Source organism: Macaca nemestrina, chromosome 3, assembly GCF_043159975.1.
Source record: "Macaca nemestrina isolate mMacNem1 chromosome 3, mMacNem.hap1, whole genome shotgun sequence".
NCBI lineage: Eukaryota > Metazoa > Chordata > Mammalia > Primates > Cercopithecidae > Macaca > Macaca nemestrina.
Window position 1 is genome coordinate 143807681 of NC_092127.1, and position 27336 is coordinate 143835016.

Genomic DNA, 27336 nt, shown 5'->3' on the forward strand with positions numbered 1-27336 from the left:
AGTTCTGTTTTCCTCTGCCCTCCTGCTAGCCATCATACAGCCACTGTTCTTGGAGAATTACAAAAAAAAAAAAAAAAAAAAAAAAGAAAGAAAGAAAGAAAGAAAGCCGTCCCTCCGACCATTTCTTTAGTCCTAAGTCTCCCTTTCCCTTCCTCTCCCCAGCCATCCCCACCCCTACTTCCTCTTCTCTCCCTCCCGCTGCCAGTTCTCTGGTTACTCCCCGCCTTGCTTCTATCCCAGCCTGGTGCAAGCTAAGAGGGCAAGGACGAGGGAGTGGGAGAGATTGGCTGAGGACTCTACAGATCAGCTAGAGAGCGAAAGAACTAAGCTCGCTCGCTCTCTCTCTCTCTCTCTCTCTCTCTCTCTCTCTCACACACACACACACACACACACACACACACACACACACACACGTGTACACTAAAAAACTCGGACCAGCGGCGCCACAGCTGCTCCAATCCCTGGAAAAGGCAATCGAGCGCCCTCCCGACCGCTGCGCACAGCCCCGGCTCCGACCTGGCGCCCAAAGCAGAGCTAGTCCTAGTCCCTAGCGCGGCCAGTTTGGCCGGGTGTTCCCAAAAATAAAGCGAGGAGGGAAGGTACAGACAGATCTTGAAAACACCCGGGCCACACACGCCGCGACCTACAGCTCTTTCTCAGCGTTGGAGTGGAGACGGCGCCCGCAGCGCCCTGCGCCGGTGAGGTCCGCGCGGCTGCTGGGGAAGAGCCCACCTGTCAGGCTGCGCTGGGTCCGCGCAGCAAGTGGGACTGGCCGCTGTCTCGCTGCACCCGGCGGTGTCCCGGGCTCCGTGCGCCCTCGCCCTAGCTGGTTTGGAGTTCAACCCTCGGCTCCGCTGCCGGCTCCTTGCGCCTTCGGAGTGTCCCGCAGCGACGCCGGGAGCCGACGCGCCGCGCGGGTATCTCGCCATGGCCACGGCTGGGGCGAGCAGGCTGCTCTTTCTGTGGCTGGGCTGCTTCTGCGTGAGCCTAGCGCAGGGAGAGAGACCGAAGCTACCTTTGCCGGAGCTCCGCAAAGCTGTGCCAGGTGACCGCACGGCAGGTGGTGGCCCGGACGCCGAGCTGCAGCCGCGAGACAAGGTCTCTGAACACATGCTGCGGCTCTATGACAGGTACAGCACGGTCCAGGCGGCGCGGACACCTGGCTCCCTGGAGGGAGGCTCGAAGCCCTGGCGCCCTCAGTCCCTGCGTGAAGGCAACACGGTTCGCAGCTTTCGGGCGGCGGCAGCAGGTGAGTGAGCGAGGTGAGACCCCTTCCCGCGGTCCCGCCTCAGCTTTCTCCCAGGACCCCCCACAGCTTCCTTGTCTGCCTCTTGCTTGGTGGCGCTGCCCAGGGACCTTTCTCCACCCTCCGCAGCTGCCCTCTGGATTCCTCCTTCCAGTCACACCCCGCGTGTCACCAGCTGCATCTCCTGTAAGCCCAGTTTTCAAATCCAAAGTGAGAGGGGGAAATACAGAGAATGAAGGGCGCGGAGCAGTGCAGGGGGTAGGCTGGAGGAACTTCGTGGAAAAAGGGAAGGAGTGACACCCCATGCCTGTGAGGCCTCCTGCCCTGAGTGACTGGAGCACCTCTAGGGTAACTTATTCTGTTGATTCCTAAATCGGCCAGCGGAAATTCCTTTGGACTGGGCTTTAGCCATGTTTACTAAGAGGCAGATGCCATTTTATGCCAATGCCAGGGCCCAAGAGAGAAATTACACTTGAATAAGACGCCTTCCCCTCTCCTTTTAAATAGTCGCTTCTCCAGATCTTGCACCCGCTGTAAATTCGCGCCCTTTGTGTTACTGTACTATATTTGACACTGTACTTGATAGTTCCTTAGTGGCAAAGAAAGAAAGGAAAGAAAGAAAAGAAAGAAAGGAAAGAAAGAAAGAGAGGAAGGAAGGAAGGAAGGAGGGAAGGAAGGAAGGAAGGAAGGAAGGAAGGAAGGAAGGAAGGAAGGAAGGAAGGAAGGAAGGAAGGAAAGAAACAGGTGCTTGGGTGTTTCGATTATTTAAAACGCATCTGGGTAAATAGGGATTGTACCATCCATCCTGGGAGGAGCTGGGAGACAAGGGGAGGGAGCAACCCTGGATGTAAACACCTCTTGGAATCTGCCCAAGAAAATCTGCTCATCCCATTTTTCAGCACAGATCACTTTGGACTGAAATTCATGGCTTAACAAGGTTTCTCCTAGCCCCTGTGGTGAAGGGAATAACTTATGCTAACAGCTTCCCTCCCTTGTGCTAACAGCTTGAGGGAAAGCTTCCTGGACACTAACTCTGTTTTTATGCTTTGAGGATTCACCAGGCTTTTTTGTTCACTACATTCATGATAAGGGGAAATGTAACTGCAAAGCCTATTTTCAGTGAACTGTTGAACAATAGCCAAGAATCTTCAAGAAAATGAGGCCATGCCTCAATCAATACTGTCAGAATCACTAGAAAGAAATCTCCCAAAAGTCTGATATGTAGGACTCCTGGAAAAAGGGAAAACTAAAGCATTCATCAAGGAAAGCTCTGCATTGTCTGTGTAAATACATTCTAGAGCTTATAGGCATGATGACATTTACAATAGATGTGAAGTATGCTTCCTAATGCAGAAGTATTTAGCTAGAGACTGAACTGAACCAGATTTTACTTTCTTAAAATCATGAGCATGATCTGTGAGGAGATGGCCACCAGTAAGGAAAAAGAAACTTGCTCTGTGTTATCTACAGTATCCCAGCCATTGGAGGAGACTGTCCTGACAGCTGACTACACCAGTGAACACGCTGTTTACTTTAGTGCAACTCTAGGGGCATAACTCAGTGAAGAACTCATGTGAGAGTTGCAAAGATTGAAAGGAAGTTGGGTGAGCTAGGCAGGTGGCAAAAATGAAGGTACTCAAATCACTCTCATCTTGATATTTGTTTTCTTGGTTATATTGCTAGGGAATAAGTGAGGCCACTAAGATTAAAAAAAACAACTTTTTTTGTATTAACAAGTTTCATTTATAGTATGAACTACATGGTTTGGAGGTAGAATTCAAGTTTGTTTCATTCACATATTGTACAGCTTTTATTTGTTTTAGGCTAAGTTAACCATGGATAATGATTTTAATAACTCAGGTACCATATTCTTTTTGGCTCCAACTCATTCCTTGCAATATAATTCCAGAGTGTCCCTTATCAGCCTCACTGTAGTCTCCTAGCATCAAATAATAAACTCTGATATGGAGGCCAGACATTCCCTTGAAATGATGAGTTGCAACTTGATGCATATATACAAGACTGTGTGCCATGATAAGAAAAGTAATCCCTTTAGCATCCTAGAGACTGTCTTAATGACTTATTCATCAAATGTAGACACTGGTTTTTGTGGAAGCTTAAGTGTCATGTTACCTCATTGAGACTCCTGGAGAGGTGGTTCGTGTTGGACCCCTTCCAAGAGTGTTTAGTGACTAACACACTAAAAAGACTATTATAAGGCAGTTCTGGCTCTAATAAGGCAGGATTGCAGGAAGGTGCTAAGGTTTTCATGTGTGTCCCTCTCTCTTCATCCATATCAGCATTTCCACAACACCCTTTCACCTCGTGACATATGTTCCCTTGTAGGTGAAAGGTGCTGTCTAAATTAATATAGTAGATATGTTTTCCAGTCCAGAGAGTTTAAGTTTTAGAACATATGGGTTTCTCTGTACTGAAGACGTTAGAAATTTTAATGGAAGATCAGGTGGTGTGTTGTGTATGGGGTAGCTGCTGATCCGGCAGCCTCTGAGTGCTTATTCAGGCTGAGTTACAGCTTTAGAGTCCTATTTGTTCCTTAGAACATACCTGATTAAAATTGTTTATTGTTCTAAACCTAGAATATCTTTGGTTGAAATTTAGCTGCTGTGGTCTCCCTCTGATTACTTTCTACTTAAACCATTACTTGATGGTGGGTGGCATCCATCCTAAATACACTTTCTGCTAACCCCTTTTCTCCTTCGTGAATGCTATGTAGTTGGTGTGCCAAAACCGTAAGTTTGGAGTGCTTGTAAGTTTTTTTGTGACGTGGAAGGGTTTACATAAAGACAGGTTTTATCTTTCCCTTTGCAAAAGGTAATTTACAAAACGTATTAATGACGGAGAAGTTCAGCTTCATAAAAACACGCCATGTGAAGGAAGACAGAAGGATATGAAATTAGCATTTATTTTGATTTTGGTTTAAGTTGTCTCTGGCTGCTTAAACAGATAAAGAAGAGTATTTTACATGAAGTTTTCTTCTGTCTTGAACTTTTAAGATACTTTAGGATCATCACTTTCTCGTGATTCCCATAGTCACTTAATCTTACTTTTCTTAATGGCAAATGTAATCTCTTTAGGAAAAACAATTAAGGCACACGTGTTATTTGGAAACTACCACTATTTATGACATCCATGTACAAAAACAGCACATTTTAGTGAGTATTTGTCACCTTTAAAAAAATCTCACATACTTCATAGATTTAAAAAAACAACTGAGGCAATCCAGCCCCACAAGTGAATATTTTCCTGCAATGAGGAAGAGGAGATTCTTTCCTCCTATGACCAAAGTACTTTTAACATAAGTAATTATAATATTGAAATGTTTCTGAAGTATAAGGTTAAAATATAAGGCTTTGGCAAATATAGTATATAATTAAGTGTTGAACGATGATTCCAATGGGAGCCATTCCTTCAAAATATATGGAACCAGCGGGAAAACATCATTTGTGATGGGTTTGATGCTGAGGGACTATAAAACTATTAAAACATAATTACCTTGAAGTGCCTGGCACCTAGAAACTAGACTTGAAATTTAAAAGTACTTAGATAATCTGATGTTTTCATTTAAAGGACAATAGTACATCTAGGGAAGAGGAGCTGGGTGTGCAGCTGCTTTGAATTATACACTACTCTGAATACATGATAGCCTTTAATGAAGTTTTTGCTGTACCAACAAGACAGCTTTATAATCTCTGAAATTTAAAAAAATCATAATGCCATGAATTCTTGATTATTCATGCTAATGGAAAGAAGAAAGGGAATGAATTACATTAAAAAATTTAAATTTAACTTTGTTGTTTAGCTAGAAACACTTGAAGAGACCAAGAGACCATGAGGGTCAATGAAGAAAACATCTCCTAAGCAAATAATTCACTCAAGGAATATTTGCACACTAGAAATATATACATAATTCAGAACTAATTAGAAGGGGTACATACATTTTACTTAAGTAGTGGAAGTTCGTAAGCACATGATTGAATGAGTTCGGATTTTTCTAAAAATTTAATAGGGATATGAATATCAAATCTTCTTTTAAGCATTTTTGTATCATATACTTTTATATTTGGAAGAAACATTCGAGATAACAATTCCTTCCTTTAATGGAAGCAGAAACAAGTACCATGATGTATTTGCCAGACAATTTTTCAAACATACTGAGCTCATCTCAAAACCTATTATTTTTAATGGTCAAATCTAATTTTCTAGGAGAAAATTTCACAAAAACAGGTCTTTGCAAGATGTTAACAGGTATTATATAAAATTGGGCTCCATAGTCAAACTTGGAAAATGTGATCAATTTTCTTTGCTGTGGGGCCTTTCAAGGCCTTTAAATGCTAATGAGTCCCCATAAAAGGGGAATACTTTCTCCTGGAGAAAGCATTTTACAGAAATGTCTTTCTAAGATGTCTAGTTGGGAAAACAGTGGTTCAACTGAACACTGTCTCATTTCTCATTTCCCATGCAGTACCTATCGCAGTATGTTTACTTATATTATTGCTTTTTGGACTTGGGTTCAATTGGCATTGTACCATCTTCCTGCTTTTATGTTATAAACGCCTCTGAATGTAATTTTAGAATTCTTCTCTCATTAAATTTTATTTTTTCCTGTATCTTTGTGAATTTTCCTTCATTGTTCTCATCTATAAGAGTAATATTCATTGTTTCACACAGGTATTATGCTTTAAAAAGAAACGCTAGCTTATTTGTGGGAAAATTCACTAACGATCATATGTATCACTTTATTAATGTTTTATCACCACTACTACCTTGATGAAAGACACGTTTACTCAAGATGTCAATCAAATTCCTTATATTATAAATCCCCAGTGTTTGTTTAATAGGCATAATAAAAGAAATCATACCTATCAAAAAACTTATAAAAATGCTGAGCAACTTGTTATATATTTTCTATTGGCTAGTCAGGATTTTTGTGCTTCAATAACAGAACATGTCTCCCCAGATTTTCATGATTCTCCCTTATGCTAAATTTGTATATACTAATAATCAGTTAGTGTCTTAATGCCTTTATTTTGGGGGTAGTAGTGGAAAAACATTTGGTATCACAAACAATCTTAACTCAAACTTCTCTATGGCATGATTCAGTTGAGTAAATTTTTATGATTATGTTATGAATCCATGAAAATAGAATTTCTAATAGAAATATTGACTTTATATTAATCAAGTAACACAGGTATACCAGGATCATATCTACTTTTGGCAGTAGTAAAAGATGAAATGTAACCAAAAAGCATTCATATATGGAATATATGTAACAGTCAATAAAATTACTAGTCTATCTACATGTTAGCAGTGGTTGTGTCTTAGCATAATGGCATATACAGTAGTACTCCTGGATAACACATATTTTAAGGGATAATACTTTAAAGGCATGAATTTCTCTTTGTTCATCTAAAACATCAGCATGTAGATCATAGAATCAAATGACCACAGTGGTTTTATTGACTCTTTCAATGATCTGTATTTCTTTAAAAGCCATCTTTTCATGGCGGTAGAACCATGGTAAATGCAGTACCTTGATTGTATTTGGGCATACCATGAATGTAGGTGTGTGTGCAAAATGATCTCACTTTATTACTGGCTTCAGATAGTTTTACTTTACTAAGGTACTGTTAAATATCTCTTTTATAAAATAATTACATTCAATAAATTTAGAAGTATAAGGTTCTTTGTTTAGCCCCCTCATTTTACAGTTAAAGCAACTGTCCAACATACTTTTATTTTCTTTTCCTTTAAAAACTTTTTTCTTTAATTGCATGAAATTAATCTAAAGACTGAATTAAGGGTAGCTGCTGTACTTGGTGTTAAGTGAAATGGTTTTCAAGTAAAGAAAAGATTATTAGTGTTTTGTTTTTTCTATTACCTAAAGCTAAGAGTTAGGAGATCCAATTTCCATTGTTGGCTAAACTGATAATAAGTAAAGTCACCTAATATTGTTATTCTCGGTTTCTTCATCTATCAAATGGGTTAAATTATACCTCCTGTGCCTGTCTCACAGAAAGATGGTGAAACTCAATTGACAAAGTGAATGTAAAGATGCTTTAAAAGTTTAGAAGTTCTATATAAATTAGGTATTCTAATATTCTTAATATTTTGAGATTGTTTCCCTCTGGCTTTCCACAAAGGGTTAAACATATCTCAAATGTTGATAATATGCACTTGTCTGTAGCACAGAAAACACTTGGGTGATGATGTAAAAATGGTTGGTAATCATCTGTGCAATCTATGATATCCCAAACCTATATTCAACAAATGTACTTTTTTCTGTCCTGACCGTGGTGGCTGACGGGTGTAGGGTTATGCTTTTTTAGAGAGATTTCTTGAAGTTAGTTGTTCTCAAAGTATAGTTCATGGACTAGCCACATCAGTATTACTTAGAAGCTTGATAGAAAGTTCTCCAGCCCGTACTAGACCCACTGAATCAAACTCTGGTGGGGGAGCTCAGAAATATGTGTTTTAAAAAGCCATCCACAAGATTCTGATCCATATTTGAGAAACACTGCTCTAAGCTTCTGTCCCTAGAGTTTTGAGTATTTTATATCAAAACCAGCCTTTTGACATCTAGAATTGATTATCATGTTATTCCTGATCTCATCTGGCCCTTTTAGTGGGCCTATCCATAGACAAATGATTTATTGACTTATATAATGGTAAACTTTTTTAAATATATACCTTAGAAATATATACCTTAGAAGGTATATATTTAAAAATAAATATAAACATTTAAAAACATATTACAATGGTTTTGCCATAAAGAAGTCTTCGAAATAAGTTAATCAAGACTGCTTACCCTTCACTCATGACTGCAGAGAGTTTATGATCTAATAAATTTGCTAGAAGAAAAATATGGTATGAGCAGGGGGCTACAAAGCAAGTCCCTGGAGGACATAGAGTCTCTCATTTCATCTGTGTGTTCTGAGGACCTAGCACAGTTTGCCATGTAGTTGACACTCACTAAATACTTCAGTTGAGTTGAATTAGATATTCAGGAGAAAAGATGAGACAGTTCAAAAGCTATCAGCTAGGCAAATATCCTTTAAAAATAAACTTACCTTGAAGGAATTTCTTATGGGGCATTTTATCATTTATATATTAAATGGCAATACTATTCTACTTCATATACAATAATTATAATAATTCTTATTTTCTAATGAACTGAAAGGAAATATCATGATATTTATACCCAAGAAGGGCTCTTGCTGACTTTGGGAACTTGAAATTACTTGAAAGTTTTTACTCTTTGGTGTTAAGTAGGAAACACTTTTAAATCTGTTAAGTTTACAGAGTTGTTCATTTAACACACTGAACAAATACCTTTTGGGATTTAAGTGCCCTAGGCTGTGTGAAATACTAGGAATTCAAATATCTGTAGAACATAGGTCTGCCCTCTGGGCGCTCACAGTCTAGGAATGCCTTTGGGCATAGGCTAGGAGTAGATAAACTGATTAGTGAACATTTTACTATTCTAGAAAAACATACATCATATCATCTTTAATGCTTTTACTTTGGACATAGAGAATGGTTGTTTTGAGATCCCATAAAGCACAGTCGCTTGACTGAGACTGTGCAGAAGAAACACAATTCTGTGACTTTGTGTTCTCTGTAGAAATTCTTCCTTTCACCCGTGCCTGAAAGTTAAAGGCAGCACAGGGATGCTTCAATCTTGACTAAGTAATCCGCAGCAAATATTCAGCCAGCGACTGAGGGTGGATGTGTCCCTGTCCTAGGCACCCCTGGCATTTCTACCAGCTGTACTTTGTTTGAAGAAAGAAGTTGGGGCAGGGGGAGGTTGGGGAGGTGGTTGTTCTTAGTTACATATTTTCTGTATGACTAAAATGTTTTCCCTACTTCCTGGGGATTTAGCTAATCATCAAGATTTCATTTAGTCTATTTGTTTTAAAATCAGACTTTACATAGAAAGCTTTCCATTGTGTGTTCTAATTCCCTTTGAAAACGTTCTGTGTGGGCCAGCACAAAGGTGAACTTCCCCTTACCACTCCCTGGACACAGGCTCAGCTACTCCTGGAGAGGCACTGAATTGTTGCAATAGCATGGCTGGCCTTAAGTCCCAAAGTCAGAACCCAACTTTCCAAAATGAGTCCTTGGTTTCCTCAGGTGCAAGTGCTTTGTTTTTAGATAAAAACAGAAATAAATCTTCTGCCTTTATTTAATAATCAAACTCCTTTTAAAAAGCCTATCTGGCTTCCTCTCCAAAGTCAATTGCTAGCTAGCTGGCTAACTCCTAGGGTCTTTCATGTTTGCATTTCTCTAATGAGTAGGTTGAACTAAATTTGCTCATTCATATAAAAAAAGCTTTAGAGTTAAGCCCTGTGTTGGAGGCTGAAGAGTCTGATATAATTTAGAGCCTTGTCTTTAAGAAACTTATGGCCTTAAGAAGGAGCAAAGGTGTAATGAAAATGGTAATAGAGGCAGGGTCCTAGCCAAGGAAATGGGTTGTCATGACAAGTTTGCATCCAGGAATAGTATCTCTGCCTTGCCTTAAAAAACAAATCTGGATTATCAAGGAGAAAAACTGTGGGTAGAGACATTGCAGAGAGAAGGAGCAGCAGGTGAAAAGTCCCAACAAGTGTGTAAAAGAGAATATGGCTTGTTCAGAAACTCGTCTGACTTCCAACCTCCTTTTCAATACTTAGGTGTTAAAACTCTAGAAAATCCAAAATATAAGATTATAATGCTAATGGTAAACCCTAACTAGACTGCAGTAAGTATATTCCCCTGTGCCAGTGCCAGCAAACAGTAAGAAAATAGCACCACCTATTGGTAGTCACATTTTGGCATCAAAATATTTATTTGGGGAAAGTAGAAAACAAAGCCGGTTATAGTTACTTGCAAGGGATGAGAGGTTCTCTCGTTCACTTTTCACACTCTACCCTACCATAAAAACATCCTCCTGTAATAGTCTTGACTTATCTCCAGTTGTCCCAGTCCCACAGATGAGTCTCACTAAGTAAAACAGTTTGAAAGTCATGATTGGCTTGGATTTGGCCTCCATTTGACTATCACTGTTAGACTTCATTCTCATCTTTGACACTGGAAAGAAAAACCCTGATCTCTCCACACTCCCTCAAATATTGGAAAATAATTCTCGTGTCATTGCTAAACATTTTTTTCTCCCTCCACGTCATGGTTTCTTATTGATTCAACTAAAATTTATGAGATAGTTTCCAGACCCCTCATCATCTGGGTTTCTTTCCAAGTTGTTTTCTCCTGAATTAATAAACTGGTTAGAATGAGAGCACAAAAATTAGGCATGCAATTCCAGATACATTTAGATGATCAGTGTAGCATACAATTAATATTTTCTAGTACCGAATACTATTCACAGCCTAAAAACGCGTAAGTATTTTTTGTAGCCTGAAAAAATCCACCCTTATTTTTGTATCCTTATTATATCATTTTGCTCTTATTAATCAGGAAGTACACTTCAGGTTTTTGATTCAATCATTCCCAATAGATAAGTATCTGAATATTTCAGAAGAATAGAAAAGGTGAATATTAAGATATTTTTATTTACTGATATTCAAACATAGATATATGTGTGCATAGATAAAGCTGTGCTACAACTCATGAGGAAGAGAGAGACAATGCAAATCTTCTGTTCGTAAGTATGGAAAGTTACTCACCTTAAAATGTAATATAAAATCTAAAAGGTAAAAGAGCATGAAAGTAATTGAGTAGATATTATCATGCACTGCTCTTTGCAGGAAGGCATTTACCTCATTCTTATTTACTTCTCTATATTCATTCACTTGACCCCATGCTGCTCGCTTATTACTATTTTTTTTTTGTACATTGTAAATGTTCAGTAACTATTTGTTGAGTTGGTTTGGAGAGAAGATCATTAACTTACACAAAAATAAAATGTTTTAGAATCAGAGAAGGCAAAAATAAAGTATGGGTTAAAAAAGTCAAAGTCTTTTCTATGAATGCTTTGGGAAATGGCTGACAATTCTAGCTTATTGTTTTGCTTCTTGGTTTTCTTTTTTAGCCCAGAAGGGAAATAATCTAGAACAGGCAGAGATCCCTAGCCTAGGTGGAAATGACAAGAGCAAACACATCAGGTGTTGGGCATAACATAACACCTTTGGTTAGGCCTCAAATTGGCCATTCCTTGCTCAACTTGGATGGCTTAGACATTTGCTAGAACTTCAGTTCTATAGAACTACTAGAACTTCAATAACTAGGTTAGTTGTAAGTATTTTTATTTTCTATTTAAAACATTGGCAACATTTCTTTTGCAAAAACTTCCAGATATACAGCATTGCATACTGCTAGAATGTGTTCCTTCCATCCCCTCGCCAAAATTTCCTTCTTCCTTCATGTTTAAAAGTCTGATCCAAAGCTTACTTCTTACCTGTGTGTTTCTTTGCCTCTACCTGGGTAAAGTTAATGGCTCCCAATTCTGTTCCAAGCATAGTTAACACCTTCAGCAGCTTGTATTATCATTATGGCATAGCTACTTATATTATCATCATGGCACAGTCTTTTTTTTTTTTCCTTTTCATTTTGACTACAAAACTAGTGATTATCCTAGACCATGACCATCCAATAGAGATTTAATGGGAGCCACAAATGTTAGTCACATATATAATTTAAAAATTTTAGTAGCCACAATTCAAAGTGTGAAAAGCAACAGGTGAGATTAATTTTAGTAATACATTTAATGCAATATGGTTAAATAAAGTCACTTTAACACAGGCTGACTTAATATAAAATGTATTGCTATGATATCTTATGTTCATTTTCTTACTAAGTCTTCAAAATTCAGTGTGTATTTTCCACTTACAGCACATCTCAATTTGAATGTAAGTGGCTACATACTGTCATACTGGACACCACAGTTCTAGTTAGCTAATATTTTTTGAATATTTTCTATGTGTTTTATGTGCCTTCTCTCAATTAATCCTCACAACAACTCTATAGTTGTTACTACTAGACCCACTTTATAGATAGCACACCAAAACTTAAAGAGCTTAGGTTATTTGCCTGAGGGCCGCTATTGGGTGTAGTGAAATTGCAACTGGGCCAATGGGCTTTGATTTCATAATAAAGCACTGGTTTAAAATGAGAGCCATTGGAAGAGGCAGTATGACAGATTCTGAGACTTTTACAAGATGATGTTGTACATTAGACACAGAGGTAGAAGCTGATTAACAGCAGGTCACAAGGCGACTAGAAGGAAACACGTTTGAAAGAAGAAAATATTTTTAAGCAAAATGTGGGACAAGGGGCAGGATTGGCTTACCCATTAAGGTACTGCCGCCCATATCCCTTGGAGATCATTTATTCCCTGGCAGCATGTTTGTTTGGCAACCATTGGATTGCCACATACCTGGAACAGAGTGGCTTCTCTTCCTTCCACTTTAAACTTCTATCTGCTACACGAAATTTGGGTAAAAGTATATGCTCCGGTGACTGGTATGAATTAAGGCTCAAGTCTCTGAAAAGTCGTGATGCCATGGCTTTGTTATAAAGGTCTGTAAAATATTATCCTGGTGTCATGGATTATACAAATGTGCACCAATGGCAGTTCCCTCCTTTTCCTTCACACAATGTTAAAAATGAATAAAATATGTTTCCCATTGCACCTCCCTTGTGCTTGGGGACTCAATGAACTCATTTTAAGTTTCCACATCTTTATAAAAACGTTTTGTTTTTACTGAAACATGTTTTTGATCAAGAACATAATTTCACGATTGCGTGTGTGTTTCTGAAACAAATATGTATATGGAACAAGTGCATGGAGAAGGGCTTAGGCTCTGGTGACTGATCCCAGGATGGGAGATTCCTGAGTTCTAACCTCAGTCTTGTGGATCTAGTTTTATGAGCTAAAGGGAAGGAATCAAATTATGCCCTTATTAATAAAGCTGTCATTCTCTTCTTCTCTCTCATTTCTGGATTTGAAGAATTGGAAGTATGGGTGAACAATTTTAATCATTTTTGTTGCACTATATAGAAAATTAACTCTGAAATTTATGGAATGTCATAAACTTCAAACAAGCTCCACAACAGCATTCTTTTTTTTTTTCTTTTTAGACATTTTTGCAGTATCCCTTTTTTTCTGAGACAGCATCTCACTCTGTTGCCTAGGCTGGTGTGCAGTGGCATGATCTCAGCTCACCGCAACCTCCACCTCCCAGACTCAAGCAATTCTCCTGCTTCAGCCTCAGAGTAGCTGGGGTTACAGGTGTGTGCCACTACCACCCTGCGAATTTTTGTATTTCTAGTAGAGACAGGGTTTTACCATGTTGACCAGGCTGGTCTCGAACTCCTGACCTCAAATGATCCACCTGACTCAGCCTCCAAAAGTGCTGGCATAACAGGTGTGAGCCACTGCACCTGACCTCATCCTACATTTTTTGAAGTAGGTAGAAGATTTAATCCCTGTAAGACTGTTAATACCAGAACTAATAACAATAATAATTGATATTTAAGAAACACTTCCACAGACACTTTATGGACTGCTTTATACATGTCTCATTTAATTCTCATGACATGGGAGGTAGATATTGTCTCATTTTGCGAATGAGAACATTAACTTGTGTAATGTTGTGAAGTTAATAAGTGGCTGAGTGAGTACTCGAATCAAGGTGAGTGTAATTCCAAACCCTGTGTTTGTAGCCCGTAGGCTATACATGCCTCAGATAAAAAGCTATTACAATACTTTGCCAAATTTGTAGGAATAAGTCTTGGTAGTCTTCCATACCTCTGAGCTTTCACCCCTTTAAGTTTACTTCTGTGTTAAAATTTTCACACATTTATGGTGCTTCAGTAAAGGAAAGAGCAAATTAATTAAAATGGCTGATTCTTGCTAACATTTTTCTGTCTTTTAAAATTATTCCTGTTTATTACTCTCTTTTTATTCCACTTCCAGGAACTCTCAAAAACAAGAGACTACATAATTGTTTTGTTTTGTTTTAATTGAGGTGAAATTCACATAGTATAAATTTAACTAATTTTAAGTAAACAATATAATGAGAGTTAATACCCTCATGTTGTGCTATCACCAAGTCTATATAATTCCAAAATATTTCCACAATTTTAAAGTAAAACCCTGTAACCATTAAGGAGTTTCTTCTCATTAGCCCCTCCCTTTAGCTTCTGGCAAACACCAATCTGATTCTGTCTCTATGGATTTTACTATTCTGGATATTCCATATAAATAGAATCAAACAATATGTGATCTTCCATATCTTGCTGCCATTTAGCATAATTTTTTCAAGGTTCATCCACATTGTAGCATGTGTCAGTACTTCATTCTTTTTCATGGCAGAATAATATTTGATTGTATGGATATACCACAATTTCTTTATCCATTCATCCATTGGTAGTCATTTGAGTCGTTCTAACTTTTGGCTATTGTGACTAGTGCTGCTATAACCGTGTAGCTATTTGAGTGCTTGTTTCAATTCTTTGGGGTGTATACATAGGACAGCAATTGTGCAATCATAATAATTCTGTGTTTAACTTTTTGAGGAACTGCCAAAGAATATTCCACAGCCAGTGAACCATTTTGCATTCCCACCAGCAATTTGAGAGTGTTCCAATTTCTCCACCTTTTCAGTAACCTTTTGGGGTTTTTTGTTTATTTGTTATAGTCATCCTAGTGTGTGTCAAGTAGTACTTCACTGTGATTTTGATTGTGTTTCCCTGATGACTAATGCTGTTGAGTATCTTTTCTTGTGATTCTTGGCCATTTATATATCTTCTTTGAAGAAATGTCTATTCGAGACATTTTCCCATTTTTATTTGGTTTCTAGGTCTGTTTGTCGTTGAGTTGTAACTGTTATTTATATGTTCTGGATACCAGATTTATCAAATGTGTGATTTGCAATTATTTTCTCTTATTATGGAGGTTGTCTTTTCACTTTCCTGATAATGTCTTTTGATACACAAAAGTTTTTAATTTTAGTGAAGTCCAGTTTATTTTATAAATGTACCTATTTTATTGATGTATCTACTTTTTCTTTTATTGCTTACACTTTTGATGTCATATCTAAGAAACCATTGCCAAATTCAGAGTCATGAAGATTTACCCCTAGGTTTCTTTCCAACAATTTCATGGGTTTAGTTCTTATATTTAGGTTTCTGATTCATTTTGAGTTAATTGTCATATAGTAAAGTAATGGTCTTGTTTACTGTCCTGTTTACTCTCTTTCTTTTTCCTTTCTAGAAACTCTTGAAAGAAAAGGACTGTATATCTTCAATCTGACATCGCTAACCAAGTCTGAAAACATTTTGTCTGCCACACTATATTTCTATATTGGAGAGCTAGGAAACAGCAGCCTGAGTTGTCCAGTGTCTGGAGGATGCTCCCATCATGCTCCGAGGAAACACATTCAGATTGATCTTTCTGCATGGATCCTCAAATTCAACAGAAACCAAAGTCAACTCCTTGGCCATCTGTCAGTGGATATGGCCAAATCTCATCGAGATATCATGTCCTGGCTGTCTAAAGATATCACTCAATTCTTGAGGAAGGCCAAAGAAAATGAAGAGTTCCTCATAGGATTTAACATTACCTCCAAGGGACACCAGCTGCCAAAGAGGATGTTACCTTTTCCGGAGCCTTATATCTTGATATATGCCAATGATGCTGCCATTTCTGAGCCAGAAAGTGTGGTATCAAGCTTACAGGGACACCAGAATTTTCCCACTGGAACTGTTCCCAAATGGGATAGCCACATCAGAGCTGCCCTTTCCATTGAACGGAGGAAGAAGCGCTCTACTGGGGTCTTGCTGCCTCTGCAGAACAACGAGCTTCCTGGGGCAGAATACCAGTATAAAAAGGATGAGGTGTGGGAAGAGAGAAAGCCTTACAAGACCCTTCAGACTCAGCCCCCTGAAAAGAGTAAGAATAAAAAGAAACAGAGAAAGGGACCTCACCAGAAGAGCCAGACACTCCAGTTTGATGAGCAGACCCTGAAAAAGGCAAGGAGAAAGCAATGGATTGAACCTCGGAATTGCGCCAGGAGATACCTTAAAGTAGACTTTGCAGATATTGGCTGGAGTGAATGGATTATCTCCCCCAAGTCCTTCGATGCCTATTATTGCTCTGGAGCATGCCAGTTCCCCATGCCAAAGGTAGCCATTGTTCTCTGTCCTGTACTTACTTCCTATTTCCATTGGTAGAAAGGCACATTGACTAAGTTGAGTGTGCATATAGGGGGCTTGTGTAAGTGTTTGTGTTTCCATTTGCAAAATCCATCAGGACCCTTATTTACTACATTCTAAAGTATAATAGGTAATATGGTTATTCTTGGTTTTTCTTTAATAGTTGTTAAAGTAATATGAAGTCAATATTGGTATAAAGAAGGATATGAGAAAAAAACGTATGTGTAAAACATACTTTCTGTGTTGCTTTTCAACACGGTGCATATTCAGCCACATGGTTACATGTGAACCTGCACCTGTTCATGTAAGCAAGCCCCAAATCATAGAAGGCTGATCTTGGAAGAATATTCAAGGAATAAGTGAATATCATAGGAGCACAGAGAAGAGCTGATGGAATTGATGCACTAAGGCAGAACATGTTTTAATAAACACCCTCTTGTGAGCTAAGTTGTCCCAACAGAGGTCAGGATCAGGACTGACTCAGGTAAACTGGCCTCATGAAATCCACCACATGCTTATTTCATTTGCTTTACTGCTAAACATCAGAAAAGGAAAGCAAAATAGGATATGATGACTCTGTAAACTTTTGCCAAGACTAATTTCAACCTGTCAGAGCTTACCTGTGTCTCTTCAAAAATCCATAAGGTCTGTACTTTATCATATCAGTTCTCAGTCTCCTGACAAATATATTTGCAGAACTCTCTCCAACCCCCACCTCCAACTAGCACAGCAAGTTCAAGTGACTGTTCTCTTTGAATTTAAAGTTTAAGTAGTACCCTCTATAGTAAAATATAGTGGCACTCTTTAGCCTTCAGTTAAGCTTATTGGTGCACTTCCATTCTCAGCATGTAGCAGTTTATATTCTGTTATACTAAAAACAAGGTAGCTGAAGGAACAGAATTTAGAGGAAGAATACAGTTTTTTTTTTCAAAATTTGAAATGAGTCAATTTTTACTATTGTATGATAATGAAGAAAAAATCCTTTGTCTCAACAAATGACCAACTTCTGCTTATGCATCTCTAAAATAGCATTTTCATGTTCTATTGGGATCCCATGTTCATCACTGGGATGCCAAGCATAACAAACACATAAATCCAAAGGGCTTTAGTCCGGCACAGGGGCATGCCCCTGTAGTTCCAGATACTCTGGAGGCTGAGGCAGGAGGATCACTTGAGTCTAAGAGTTGGAGTAAGCTCTGATTGCACTACTGCACTCCAGCCTGGGTGACAGAGTGAGATGAGACCCTGACTCTGAAGAGGAAAAAAAAAAAAAAAAAAAAACAAAGGGCTGACAGCACAAGGCTGGGTTAGCCTTTTCAGGGCCATAAACTTGATTGAAATTTTGTTTTCTTGTTATAATACTTCTCTAAGACCCTTTCTTTCCCAAGGATTTTTGATCACTTTATGTTTCATAAACCCAAACACAAAGTATGAATTCTATACACTTGCAACTATATGAAGAGCCTTATCTTGTCTAAATATTCATAGAGGATATTTTGCTGATCAAACAAAACTTGTTCAACTGAGATAACATTTAAAAACACACACACAACAAAGATGACAAATGTAACAGGCAGTGATGAGCCTTTATGTTACAGTGTGGCTTGCCTTGTGGCATTGAGAGGCAAGAATGGTTTTAAAATCTGTCTTTAAACCCAGGATGACTGACTTTAGTTGGGTATTGAAGTTTTCCAAATAATCCCTCTCACTTATAAAGAGTAGTATCTTCTGGGTAGCCTGGGGAAGGAGTTTTTCCCTTTTCTCCTGACTACAATCTTCAGGACTCAGGAAGCCATGATAATGCAGCGATACTCTGTTGGTTTGCTTTTGAACCCCTAGCTCTGGAGAATTGATTTGGTATCCACCCCACCACAATTACTTCCAATTTGTCCCTCTCATTTGTTGGTTCTACTTGCTTTTACTGTTCAGAAACTTGCTGTTACTTCAGAAGAGCTCCATCGTGGTTCTCAGTGATCTCAAGAATAATAATTTAAGAATTGATGAGGAATAAGATAAAAATAGCAGAAATAAATTTAAGGAGAGAAGTATGTTAGTGCAGGAGAATAATTAAATGTACATGCTTGGTCATAGCAGGGCGTCTTAAAGCTTAATGTCCTGGCAAATTGCCCTGGATTTAGTTAATACGTAGGTTCTGCTCTAGTGGGTATAGGAGTAGAGCCTAAGATTCTGCATATCTAACAAGTTCCTAGGTGATGCAGACGCTGCTGATCCACAAATTACACTTTGAGTAGCAAAAATGAGAGTCAAATCCTTCTAGCTTGAATCTTGATTCTACCACTTACCTGCTATAACTCTTTGGAGAAGTTACTCAGACTCTCTACAAGTTATTTTTACAGTCTGAAATGGGTCAAATAGTAAATAATAAAAATAATAGTTTCTATATAGCAAAAACAGTGGAAAAATGAGACAGTGGAGCACCTTGCACATAGTAGGTTCTCAATAAATACCTGTTATTGATGTTATTATTCACGGCCATTTCTGAGACTGAGGAGAAAGAAAGGCAAATGTAGGACTCTAAAGAAAGACTACATAGGAAACGAGATCAAGAGAATAAAAGTTGTAAGGCAGGAAAATGTTTTCTAAGTGTTTCTAGTCCCGTTTCAAACATCACAAAGCTGAAAATAGTTTCTCCCTGTGGGTTCAACCGCCCGTGAGCTCTTCCAGGGAGGTTTCTTTGGAGAGTAAGAGAATCAGGAGAGCATCAGTCGCAGCAACTGAACTCATCATAATATTTGTCAAAACTTGGAATGGCATCAGAACTCCAGGGAGACATAACAGGGATAAGTGTGGAGCTTTCTCTCTGAGATTCAGATTTCCTTTTGCCAAGTTGAGAGTGGAAGTTTGGCTGTTACATAGAGTTCTCAATCTCTCATCACCTTGTGTGGATCTGTTTAACTTTTAAAGCTTTCTAGTGGTTCCCTTTAAGCCTTCCATATTTGTGTCTTTCAAGTGGTACAGTGACCAAAAAGATGGGAAACATGAAGCCAAATGAAGCTGCTGCATTAGGGGTAATTAATAAGCACCCCTGTTATCAGCACAGTGTCCAATACTGCAACCAGAGTGAACTTTGTAAATAAAAATATAGTCTAAGGAACAGAGGAGGATCAAGGCCACTGGTCAGATCAGTACAAAATATGTAGAATAACTGAGGTGCCAAAGACATTTCAGACTTTAGATATAGTTTTTGCCCCAGAGAAAGTTCCCCCAGGCTAGACTGTTTTGTTGGCCCTCCTTTCTTTTAGCCTCCTGAGCCAAAGACTGTTCTATATGGTGGGGCTTTTTGTCTGCAAAAATTGACAACCTGTTTTCTAATTCAGAACAGCTGTGTTCTTTCTGCCTTTCCCAAATTCCAGGCTTTGCCCTTTCACTGATTCCAATTAGATAGTTTCTGGGCTATCACACCCATGTGGGCTGGACTGGAAGAATTGTGGAGTAAAACTCCATGGCCCAGGTCAGGAATGAAGGCTCTTAGCTGATGACATGCTCTCCCCTGCTAATGCATTTGTAATCAAATTCAACTCGAGGACATCATACACAGCTTGGCAGGTGCAGGCCTGACCATTGTAGATTTCATTCACAGACACGGCAGTTTGGATTTTTCTGATTTCTAGCCCTTACAGCCAATCTGTTCCCCCAGAGAGAGATTCTTGGAATTCTGCCATGAGATGAAAAATACCCATACAGTTAGCGCTAAGTTCTGTACCCTTGCCTCTCCTCATCGCCTTAGAAGAGATGGAAAACAGAAATTTCAGATGAAAGTGATTGAGCTGTTGTCAATGACAAAGATCCAAGAGAAATTGGTTTTGCTTTTTTTGTTTTCAAGGAATTGTGCAAAAGCTAGAAATAGCAAACACATAGAATTAGGCAGCAAAGAATCTAAACACTTTGAACCAAGTATTCCATACAAAGAAGAAATTCACATTTAATGAGTTCAAAATGATACAACCTCAATTAATTTCCTGAATCTTCCAATTATAATCTCTGGTCATAAAAATGAACTCCAAAAACATTAAATCTTGATGTGCTGAGTTACTTAAGCAAAAAATTACCTAACTGCTGTTGAAGTCATGCTTCACCCTCATTAGAAAGAGATGGTAAGGGAAATAGCACAGATATGCATTAGTAATTGATATATTTCTTAATTTTTTAACTTGTTTAGTAAAGAGTCATGAGAAACATGACCTGAACTCAGAAACAAACAGAAATTCCAGACTGGCAATATGCTTTACACCAGCAAATTACCACATGGATCTTTTGTGCACGACATAATTATTTCTGGTAATGGCAGGTTGATCAGAGGGTTTCATAGTGAGAAAAAAAAGCAGGGGAAAACTCCCTAGTAATCTGAGAAGTTCCTGATAAGATACACCAATGCAGAATCAGGGGCGTCTGTCCAAATCCCAGTGAGCCCACTAGAGACTACTCATATACTCATAGTTTCTGAATCTATCGTTTGTTAGTTGAAGCTTTAAAAAAAAAAAAAGACAGGAATTTTCCTAGGAAACACCCATGAATATTTTCCATATCTACACCAGGTCATTTGCACAGAAACTTGTATTTTTGTTGATAGGAATTATTTCCACAGAAATGGATAAAATGGAGGGTATGCTGTTTCTTTTAAGTATTTCATCCATTTAGTAAGCATTTATTCCATACCTAGATTGTACTAGGCTCTCAGGAACAGAAATGCACAGCAGAATTTAGCACCCAAGGTCTCATCTAATTAAGTTGATCCACTTTGTATAAAATTCAAATATTATAGGAGTCATTAAACATTAAAATAGCAGAATAATTTTGGAAAATCTGGTTTAAAAATTGTTTTTGCTTTATGACAAGCTGTTTAGATGATTGAGTCATAAAAATAACTTTAAATCAGTAGAGAAAAGTGGATGACTACAAAAGCTTTCTTTAGAAATTACCAATAGCAATAACAAGCAATGGCTACTGACATTTGTTGTACAATACTGATTGCAGTTTATGTAAGTTACACAGATATTATTGGTGATGCAGGGCATACAATGTGCAAAATAAAACAGCGTGGACTTCCTTTCCTTAAGGAAGGAATAACTTCCTTTGCAATGAATTAAAGCTAATTAATTCAAAGTTAACCAGTCTTTTTAACATATACTGAAAATCTCTAGTTTAAAAAAAGTAAGAACGGTTGCCCATCATTAAGTCTAATTATTTAGTTACTTATGCCTAATCACAATAAAGTTGAAGTCTGATGTATGGATTTTATTTCATTGATATTAAAAGATCGGATGAGATTTAACCTTTCTCTACCAAAAAGAATCCTTTTTTCTTTACTTTCTTTTTCTTTCTTTTTTTTTTTTTTTAAGAGTATGCCTGCTTTCTATGTTATTTGCTTCTCCCTTGGTTTGTATATACCCTTGAAGTTTTAACTTGTTCCAGTTTCCCATGCTGGGAGTTTTAGGAGTTTGAAATTAAAATACCAATTCATTGGGGCAGGGGTTCCTCTGAGCCATGAGAAACATGGCTCAAAGTCCTGAAATTAAAAAGCGAAAGTTTTGGTCGAAATCCTACTCCTGAATTAGTCTCTGGCAAGTTACCAAATTTCTTTTTCTCAATGTGTTTAAAACAAAACTACTTTCACCTGCCTAAAAGAGGCATCGCGAAAAACAGGTGTCGCACAGTGGGGCATCTCTTAGGAAGTTCTTCTTACCACTCTGGCAATACCTAACATTCTGGACTTGCAAAAATGACTGTTCTTTAGTACTTTTAGCTAGAGCAGAGCTGTATGGGGTTCTCTAAATGAAACCACATGCTTCACATGGATTTAGTGGTACCATTTGACATTTTCTCAAGGAAAAGATTCTTACTCAGGCTTCTTTGGTGAAAATTCTGGTATCCATGGGATAACTTTAGGCCCTCATAATTACCAGAGGGAATTCCCAGAGGACATGGCCCACTCCTGGAACACAACTCCACCATGCTTAATTCTAAACCAGTGGAGCAACAGTGACCCCCAGTGGCCAATGGTGTGGTCTTCTTACCCCCAGTTTGTGTTTCTAAGGAGAGCTGAATAATTACATAGTGGAATAGTCACCATCCAATCCATCTTGGCAACTCTTAAATCAAGTAGATAAATCAATACACCTCTCACTTGCTTGGTTTTATTTAACAACAGTGCCTAAATATCACTATAGCAGTGGCAATAATGTATCTCTGTTAAATAGAGTGCTTGTTAGGATTTTGATTAATATGAGGTCAATAACAAATCATTTTTTGTTGCAATCTTGTTATAGAAAACATCGTAGAATGTATTAATTCCATGTTTGGCGATTAAGTTGTTTGTAATTAAATGATTCTTGCTGAGATAACTGGGTTTAAATCCTGTACCATTTACAAGTTATTTGACCTTAGATATGTCGTTTAAGCTTTTTGTGCCTTTGTAAGATGTAAGAAATGTTAGCTTTGTTGTAAGAATTAGAGATACTACATATAACATGCCTGGAATGCAGCAGGCACTTAATAAATAATAACCATTTTGGTAGTGGTGGGATAAGAGATTGGGCTTAATGTGTAATTATGCCAGAGGTTTTATTAAATTGTTGAAACAAATTCTTTAGATAAGCATTTTGCGTAATGAGGACTGAGGAGTGGAAAGGCAGTTCCACCTAACATATGTGTTCTTCTTTCATTTCTTTTTCTAGTCTTTGAAGCCATCAAATCATGCTACCATCCAGAGTATAGTGAGAGCTGTGGGGGTCGTTCCTGGGATTCCTGAGCCTTGCTGTGTACCTGAAAAGATGTCGTCGCTCAGTATTTTATTCTTTGATGAAAACAAGAATGTAGTGCTTAAAGTATATCCTAACATGACAGTAGAATCTTGCGCTTGCAGATAACCTGGCAAAGAACTCATTTGAATGCTTAATTCAATCATTAGTTTATTTTTATGGACTTCTTCCTTTTTTTTTTTTTTTTTTTTTTTTTTTGCACTGCCAATGCATTTTGTTTCAAAAGATTATTTCTATAGTCAGAAGAGAATGAGCAAATAGATTGAAGATTTCCACCAAGGAAAAGGACTGTATTTGTTTCTGAATGTAACTTAAAGTGAGATTTTAGTAAATATGGACATCTATTTCTCTTTTTGTAATCAAACACAACAACTTATCCAACTGTTTTTAGAACTGTTAGAGAACACACTGGTTTATTTTTGTAATGTTCTTTGAAAACAGAATGGAGAAACAGCAATAGCTTGTCATTTATCTCATTTAATGACTAATGGGAAATAGAGAACAATTTCATGTTTCGAATTAGGCTTATTGCCTTAGATTCCTGAGAAAGTGCTGAATAATCAACTCTGATGTTTTTCTTACGTTGTTGAGACTCTAATGTTTACCCTTGTTTTTCCTCCACAAGTCATTGTGGAAGTGTAATGGAAAGTTGTGCTGAGCGTTAGTATCTATGTATGTGCGTACATGTACCAGGTGCCTGTGCCCTCTGTAGGATGGTTTGCTTAATATGGTTTTACAATTTAGTTTACACAGGATTCTTTTTTTTTTTTTAATTTTATATTTTGGCAAACACCATTCAGTTATGAGAACTTTGCCAAATATGATAGAATAATTCCAGAGCATATACAGAGAGTTACCACTTGACCCAGCTATTTAATTGCAAATACAGTTGTTTTCATTTCATTTCCTACCAGAGAAGGGAATCAGCAACCCAGTTTTTGAAAACACAAGTATAATTCCTCTATTGTACTTCTTTTTCACAAATGCTTTTATTTATTCTAAATTGAATTTAAAAATCCTTCCTAAAGCCATTAACTTTTTAATTCTCCTGATATGCCTTTACTTACTATGAAGTTATTGATAGATGTTGAGGCCCAAAAACTGATGGAATAATGAAGATTTTCTTAAATGATCAATTTAACTATAACCAAATATTGAATATCATCCTTCAGTCACTTCTAAGTCAGGCACTTTTTCACATAGATCAGGGTATTTGGCTCAGTCATGAAATCTACAATTTAGCAAAGCTTACTAAACATTATTCACCAGGTATGGGAATCAAATATAGACACTTGTTTGACTTTGTTTTCCATTTCTATGTGTCACATACATATATGTGTCCTCTTATACCTTTACTCTTGAAAATTATTTCAAAATCCTTCTTCTCACTGTATTTATTTGTGTGATGGAAATATATTCAGGCCATAGATCATTGTTGGTGTTAATCTGTGGTTAATCCTCATTTTAGTTCAGTCTTCCCTGATAGAAATATCTCAGCCATTTTGGAGGCTGTGCAGTATCAGAAGACATGGAGTTTGTTCTGTCTCTGCCTGTAGCTAATTATGATGGTTCAGTCATTTAATAAATAATGTTTTGAGCATATATTTTGTGAAAGGCACTGTGTTACCTGTGTGTCTTTAGTGTCCTCACTGGTAAAATGAAGAGGCTGGTCATGAGCTGGAAGGGTTAAGTTTATAATTCCAGCTATTTCATACCCATCTTCCTTGAAGGAAATGATAGTGATAGATATAAAAACACTGTAAGTCCCTCTTTTAATAAACTAAATGCAAAAACATCCTATACTTCACTGTTAGTAAATTACTACAGCAGTTGCTTTGGTTTAAGTGGTATTTTGTTGAAAACCCATTAAAAGAAGAACCCATGAAAAGAAGCTCTTTGACACCTTGGGGTACACAAATGTTGGTGTGGGTGTGTGTTAATTCTGTGAGTGAGACACACCAGTTCTAAAAAAAAAAAAAAATGAGTGAAGTTTTGGTGCCTAAGTTACCATGCTTGCTTCTAGTTCATTTTTTTTCTTACAGTAGCATAACATTGAAGACTCAAAGTGAGATGGAGGATAAAATTACTTTTTAATACATGTTCTCAAACATTTGAAAATAAAAGTATATGATAGAAGTGGGCCAGAGTGTGGCCACCATCCTGTTCACACTGTTTTTCAATAAAGAAAACGTTTTCATTGGTAGATTTGGTGAAATTCTAAATTTAGTTTTTTTTCTACAGATTTAACAACCAAAACTCCTGGCAATTCCCAGTATCACTTCTTAGCCTTTTTATAACCAGATGCCTGTTTGTTAGCTTTCTTAATTTGAATCAATGCCTGCTTATTACATATTGCACCCCACAATGGCCAAAAACCCACTACATAATAAAATTTACAGGTACCAACTAGTTAAGATTATATTTTAAATAGCAATTGATATAAAATTACAACACAATGAAAGAACTTGGGTAATCTCTTAGCAATGAAAATAGGTTTTAACCAGTAGTTTTTCTGGGTGCTTTGTAACTATCATTTTATCACTGAATTGAGGATGTATTATGGCATAAATTGGAATAGTTTTATTCCCAAAGAATAAAGCAAGATTATCTTTCAGTAGTAGAAATTGAAGTAAATGTATTACTATTTTAATTAATACAGATTTACTAATAATAGTTAGAAAATTGAATGCATGCCTGTTTTACAATGTGTTAGGTACTAGTTTCTGTATAATTCCTACATAGAAGTTTAGAAATCTCCTGATATTAAATTATTAAACTGGCACTCATGAGAAGAGAAGCTACAATTATAAACGCCATTTGCTAAATCATGCATAATACTCTCTCTCTCTTCTCCCACAAGTAATCTCTCTACCCCTATTTCCAGATGCAGCGTGCACACACACACACACACACACACACACACACACACACAGAGTCAGTTACTGAAAAAAAGAATTCTTTTTTTTTTTTTAATGGAGTTTCGCTCTTGTCACCCAGGCTGGAGCGCAGTGGCACGATCTCAGCCCATTGCAATCTCTGCCTCCCAGGTTCAAGCGGTTCTCCTGCCTCAGCCTCCTGAGTAGCTGGGATTACAGGTGCCTGCCACCATGCCCGGCTGTTTTTTTTATTTGATAAAAAGAATTCTTCTTTTCAATAACTGTTCTCTTGAATTCAAATTAAGGGACTGCCAATGTCAATAGAATATTTTTTAAATACTTTGTTGTAACCTGTGTAAATAATACACAATTTACAGGATTTGGGGTTGTAGAACTTAAAGTGGAAGATTGGATTCCTCAGATCTCAGGACTACAATATTCCAGATAAATTTTTACATTCCCTTTGCTATATATTAACTGATGAACATTTATATGTTAAGATTTTTTACCTTAATATTTCTGAATAAAATACTTGTTGCCCATTTAATATATTCATAGGCAATCAAATGTGAGTAATACTGCTAAGAGTCTGATTTATTAAAAATGTTTGTATAATTCATTCAGTTTAGTCTTTCAGTTTAGCCTTTCTGCTTTCACTTTTCTCTATGCTAACAAGTAACTAATGTCTGGGCATTGACTTCTTATTGAATCAAAGTTGGGTTAGGAAATAGCTATGCACACCTGATATGTAAGACTAAAGAACAGATTAAATAAGAAATCTTGGGTAAGCTGGACTTTTCTGTATAGCTCTTTTTTCCCCTGAGTTGTATTTTAATGTAGTTTATAAGTGATAAAATGATCCTTGCTTTCTAAAAATCAGTCCTTCCCTTCAGCTTTCCACAGTTGCTGTAAATGTTTAATACTTGTACAGTCAATGGCAATTTTAAATATATATTATATATGTATATGGAAAAAGTTCAAATATGATTTTAATTTATTTAATGACTATTGCCTTCCTATAATGATAATAATTTTCATCCTTAATTATGGTAATAATTTTAGCAAGAAAAATTCCTTTTTACTACAGTTTTTAGATGCAAAATGCAGTTTGACTCTTTAGTCAAATCCACTTAGAGGGTATATTGCAGTGAAACTTGAAGGATACTTCACTACCAATGTATAAGCTTTGTTGAATTTGTATCATTTTCTTTCAGTAATGAAAGCTATTCATTATACAGTATGGAAATAAAAATTGCTTCATTGA

At 37.4% G+C, this 27336-nt stretch overlaps 1 protein-coding gene across 1 annotated transcript; it reads left to right on the forward strand.

Annotated features, from left to right (window-relative positions):
• Positions 1 to 359: 359 nt before the first annotated feature.
• On the forward strand, positions 360 to 27336 carry LOC105463318 (bone morphogenetic protein 3). Its single transcript, XM_011710345.3, has 3 exons — positions 360 to 1249; positions 15477 to 16387; positions 23113 to 27336. The coding sequence occupies exons 1-3, from the start codon at positions 928 to 930 to the stop codon at positions 23302 to 23304; spliced, it is 1425 nt and encodes a 474-aa protein (XP_011708647.2). The 5' UTR covers positions 360 to 927; the 3' UTR covers positions 23305 to 27336.

What these genes read in the sequence shown, in the direction of transcription:
- LOC105463318 (XM_011710345.3), top strand. Translation starts at nt 928, where the DNA reads ATGGCCACGGCTGGGGCGAGCAGGCTGCTCTTTCTGTGGCTGGGCTGC. An exon ending in CTTTCGGGCGGCGGCAGCAG is followed by an intron (nt 1,250 to 15,476) that starts GTGAGTGAGCGA and finishes TTTCCTTTCTAG; the next exon opens with AAACTCTTGAAAGAAAAGGA. An exon ending in GCCAGTTCCCCATGCCAAAG is followed by an intron (nt 16,388 to 23,112) that starts GTAGCCATTGTT and finishes TTCTTTTTCTAG; the next exon opens with TCTTTGAAGCCATCAAATCA.